Source organism: Mercenaria mercenaria, chromosome 10 (genome assembly GCF_021730395.1).
Source record: "Mercenaria mercenaria strain notata chromosome 10, MADL_Memer_1, whole genome shotgun sequence".
NCBI lineage: Eukaryota > Metazoa > Mollusca > Bivalvia > Venerida > Veneridae > Mercenaria > Mercenaria mercenaria.
The window spans coordinates 34,133,906-34,139,372 of record NC_069370.1 but is presented as its reverse complement, the minus strand read 5'-3'; the positions used below and the strand labels follow the sequence as shown (position 1 = coordinate 34,139,372).

At 37.2% G+C, this 5,467-nt stretch overlaps 1 protein-coding gene across 1 annotated transcript; it reads left to right on the top strand.

Moving 5' to 3' along the window:
* Nucleotides 1-236: 236 nt before the first annotated feature.
* On the top strand, nt 237-1,763 carry LOC123559428 (microtubule-associated protein 4-like). Its single transcript, XM_045351242.2, has one exon. It carries the CDS (start codon nt 237-239, stop codon nt 1,761-1,763), a length of 1,527 nt encoding a protein of 508 aa, XP_045207177.2.
* Nucleotides 1,764-5,467: the final 3,704 nt, after the last annotated feature.

Genomic DNA, 5,467 nt, shown 5'->3' with positions numbered 1-5,467 from the left:
GAATGGGAAAGAAAGAAAGAAAATAGTCTATCTTTGATCAAGTGTCGGTTTTGGATATTTACGCAATAAAGTTTCTATATTTAGTTGTGTTATATTGATAACAAGATGTAATATTGTAATTATCTGGACATTAAAAGGATGTTGACAGGCAGATGTATATGATAGAGGTTCAGTAAAGCAGAATTCAAGATAATTGCACTCAACTTTTCTCTATAAATAGTTAAAGAGGCGCAACAATGAGTGAAATAAACACGTCTCTTCCACAGCCGACTGTGTCCCCAATATCTACTAGGGGTCCATCACCTGAGCTAGAAAGGTCAAGGTCAAAACAAAAAGACACATCACAGCTTGATTCTTCGTTGGACAAGACCCAAGAACATGAGCGGAAACCGTTGGATTTAAATCTGGGTAGATCAAGTGAAACAGATCAGATCGCTGATGATGAAATGTCAACGATAAGTTCTCCGATGTATTCTGAACAATGGGAGGAATACTCCTCGCCAAGGAAGACGGCGCGACAAAGCCAGTTGACACATCGTTCCCTTATGACCAGCGAAATGACCCATCGGTCACGTGAGAGTGGAAGATTATCACCAGCAATGGAATCTGCTAATGTTGAGGTTGGTACGCAGCCTCTGACTCTTCCTAGATTTAATGAACCTTTAAAGCTTCGTAAAGGGAGACACTTTGTGGACTTTCAAGCTCCCGCTCCGACAGTGGTTTATGTTCCTCATCGAAGCTCTACTCATGGACGTTGGACAAACGTTGCCGTTGAGAGGAAAAATGGACGTTATGTTGTTATTGAGCAGAGACCTATACATACACAGTTTACTGAATATTCTGATGGAGTGAATCATAAATACCAAAAAGATGTGTTTGGTCCGGAAACATCATGGACAAAGAAAAAAGCTCCCTGGAGTTGGTCAACAAAGGGTAACACTATTGAAAGGTCAGTAAATCGGAAATTCTATGAACCATATCTACCACCAATGAAAGAGAGATATGCTCATGTTGACTCAAGAGTCGGATCGCTAGATAATTATGAACATCAGCCGGGCGGAGGTACTCATAAGGTCCCATCATTCAAATTGAAATGGGAAGCTGAAGCAAAAGTTGGCTCTTTGCCAAATACATCAAGAGACCATGCATCGCCACAAAATACGCTCAAATTTCCAAATATTTCACCACGATTTGGAGCCAGTGCTGCCTCTGGATCATTCACTTCTATACATTACACACCCGGAGGCAACGTTATTCTACGGAGACAGAAAATCGATGCCAAATCTCAAGTTGGATCGCTTGACAATATAAGTCATTCTCCAGGAGGAGGAGACGTTCATATGCCTAAAAATAGGATAAAATGGAAAAAGGAATCAAAAATTGGGTCACTCGATAACATTACACATTTACCAAAAAGCAGCAATGTACAAGTATTCAAAGAAAAATTAAATTGGGATACGGAAGCAAAAATTGGCTCTTTAGACAACGCATATCATGCTCCGAAAAAGGGACGCTTTAAGGTTCCACATTTTGGAAAAGACTGGAATAAAGTCACTCACTCTCGTGTTGACTCATTATCAAATGTCAATCATTATCCAAGGGGAGGTAATGTGCAGATTATAGATCAGAAATTGAAGTGGAAAGCGAAACCAAAAATAGAGTCGCACTGGAAATTTAATTATGACTATAAAAGTCTGTTTGGTGACCAGGATGATAACTTTGAAGGCTTTAGCCAGGCTGACTCTCATCCATTTACTGTGTAACAGAGTTCTTCTTCTACAAAACTAAAAGAAAAAAAAGAAACACTTTGAGACAGCTTTGCATAGCTTTTTCTTACTAAAGAAAAATGCAAAATGGTGGAGAAGGGAATTTTTTTTAATTAAATACCTTATATATTTAGGGGGACTCTCCAAAGCTGGTCATGCATAAGTGCATAATACAATGTATGTTTCAAAGTCTTCTGTTGATGAAGTAAAATGCATCTTTTTTCTTTTCAAATCTACACATCTAGTTTCAGTTACAAGTTTCTTTTATTCATGACATCACTGTTGTTTTTTTACTGAACAATGTTATTTTCTGTGTGTTTTGCAGCATGTTGTTTTGATGAATATTCATGTTTTGCACAGTGTCAGTATATTTAAAGGTTAGAAATGACATCATAAATTGATTACTGTATTACAAAACACAGTTTCTCTGTAGGTGGAGTGTTCAAATAGATTAATTTTATTTTTCTTCATACTTAATGTTATTAATTGTCAAGTTGACAGTTTTGTTAATAAAAAGAGTGTTTATAATTATAAAGAACCATACATGTAAGTGATAGACTTAGAGCCAAACTTGACTGTGCAAGTTGAAGTGTAACATATATGACAAAGATTCGAACTTGACTGTGCAAGTTAAAGGGTAAGAATGTCTGACTGAGGGTCAGACTTGACTGTGCAGTTTGAAGGGTAAAATATCAAGACTGAGAGTATTATACCCTCTCATACAAAATCTGAAAGATTTTGGTAAAACAAGCATCAGTTGTTTACCTCATCAAGGTTATATTGGGAGTGCACAACCAAGGTCACTTGGTCCAAGGTCAAGGCCACTTACTTTCCCAGTATAAAAGCAGAATCTGGGGTATTAATCACCTCTAGTGATAGCTCTAGTTATAATAAAAAAATATGTTTTTTGAAGACTTAGTTTGCATTGGAATGAATTTCTTGCCAGTAGCAATATTATTTTGACATTTGTTTTATGATAATATTGGAATAAAATGCTAACTGCAATATTTTTGTTAAAATATGTTTCAGATCAATTTTAATTCACCTGAGCACATTGTGCTCCATCAACAATTTTACTGTTATCATATTGAAGGTTATCACATTGATGACCAAATTTCTTGATCAGTCTTCATAAAACATACACAGAACATATAAGGCCACAAAATCTCCATCAAGTTTGATAATTGGAAAGATTATTCCAGTAACACCAGAGTTATGGCCCATGAATTATTAAAAATTATCAAATGTTGCATTGTTAACGATAAGATGTCATACTTCTTTAGTCAGTCTTCATGAAACTTACATACACAAGTCCAATAATGGACAAGATTGCTGCTGTAACACTGGAGTTATGGTCCTTGAATAAGTCAGAATTGTCATATTTACATTTTTACACAGCAAAGACCTCATTCCTTTAGTAACTTTCAGAAAACTCACAAAATAAAGTTGACACGTGGTATCTTGAATTCCTAGGGATGATCAAGTTTTTTTTTTAGAGATAACCAAAATTCGACTTAAATGATATTTTGTGCTCCCTTTGGAAGAAGGAGGGGTGTATTGTTTTGCAGATGTCGGTCTTTTGGTCGGTCGGTCCGAAAACCAATCGGTTGTCGGATGATAACTCAAGAACTCTTGGGCTGAGGATCAGGAAAGTTGATAGGGAGGTTGATCATGACCAGCAGATGACCCCTATTGATTTTGAGATAGGTCAAAGGTCAAGGTCATAGTGGTCAAGGTCAAGGTCACAGTGATCTGGAACAGTTAAACCGTTTCCGGACGATAACTTAAGAATGCTTTTGCCTAGGATCAGGAAAGTTGATAGGGAGGTTCGTCATGACAAGCAGATGACCCCTATGGATTTTGAGAACAGTAGGTCAAAGGTCAAGGTCACAGTGACCCGGAACAGTTAAACAGTTTCCAGATGATCACTAGAGAATGCTTGGTTCGCAGTGGATTCAAAACTTTGCTGTTGGGTGTGTAGAATTCTTTTTGTGCAGAAAGCTGTCCAGCTGGCTTATGGAAGGTTTGGTCCTACCCAGGTGCCTGCTCATTCCTGAAACAGTGCCTGGAGGGGTCTTCCTCTGCCATCAAAAGCTGATTAAGTTGAACTAAAAATATAAAGAAAAGCACAAATAACACATAAGTTATGACCCTTGAATTAGTACAATTTGCTACATTTCAACCATTATACCAACCTTAAGATGTAAACTGTAATGAGGCATCTTGTCAGTTTTATGTCATCATAAACTTGGAAGAAATAATCTAATTGGATAAGAAAATTCACTAAATGTTAAAGACTTGTTGAAATCACTGGTGTTTGGTTTGAAGAGTGATTTTGATGCTTAATGTATGTCTGGGACATGTCATCTTTGGACTGTCATATGTCTGTTAACAATATACTAGTATTGTAACCAAGTAAAATTACATCTTGAGTAGTGAAATTAATTTATGACTGGAACATGCCATCTTTGGACTGTCATAAATCTATTAATAATTTATTTTTAACTGATTGAAAGACGTTTGGAATGATAAGGTTGTGAGCAGGGAGGTAAGGAAAGTTTAATGTTTGAAGTACCAAGTTATGTAACTCATACAGGGAATCAAGGGGATTATTATTTTTTGAAGTTGAATAACTTGAATGGGGTGGATGTATATATATATATCAGAATATTGTAACATGGTTCCTTAGAAGATACAATCAACAACATATTTTGATATATCTTATTGATGCATGAAACAGGAAGTTTGAAATGGATTATAATTAACCAAGAAAATATATTCTTTACTAGTATCGACTTTTATGTCTTCATCAGAAATTGCAGTATACAGTATATAATTATGACGTCATGTTTGTTAAGATGCCAAAATCAGCATAACCAAAAGCACAAAGGTTTATGTTTAAAATGCAAATCCAGAATTTTTTTTTTATTTCAGTAGCCATTAAAAGTAAAAAGTTTTACCATAGACACATGACTTTGTGTAGTAGGGTAGACTATAAGGGTGCACTTATACTTCCTTACTATTGAGCTCGCTTTTATAGCCAGGTGGTAGAGTGTCCGCCTTAGGTGAGAGAGGTCTCGGGTTCGATTCCCGGTCAGGCCTGAAGTATTCTCAGTCTGTTACATTTGGGCGCCCAACATAAATTACTCACGAGTAGATATAAATGGACACGTTGGAACGTCCCACAGAGGTTCAAACTCCTGGAATTCGAGGACTAATTCTAAAATGGAGGGGGTGTATGTAGTAGAGTAGAATGTAAGGGTGCATTTATACTTCCTTGCTATTGAGCTAGCTTTTATAGCGACGTGGTTGAGTGTTGCCTAAGGTGTGAGAGGTCCCGGGTTCGATTTCCGGTCAGGGCTGAAGTATTTTCAGCCTGTTACACATGCATGTCTTTGAAAGGAGAATGATGGCTAAAATAAGTGAGTCAGTAGGTAAGAGCGTTGGTCTACGGATCGCGGGGTCGTGAGTTTGATCCTCGGGCGGGGCGTATGTTCTCCGTGACTATTTGATAAACGACATTGTGTCTGAAATCATTAGTCCTCCACCTCTGATTCATGTGGGGAAGTTGGCAGTTACTTCCGGAGAACAGGTTTGTACTGGTACAGAATCCAGGAACACTGGTTAGGTTATATAATTGCCCGCCGTTATATGACTGAAATACTGTTGAAAAACGGCGTTAAACCCAAAACAAACAAACA

What these genes read in the sequence shown, in the direction of transcription:
- LOC123559428 (XM_045351242.2), top strand. Translation starts at nt 237, where the DNA reads ATGAGTGAAATAAACACGTCTCTTCCACAGCCGACTGTGTCCCCAATA.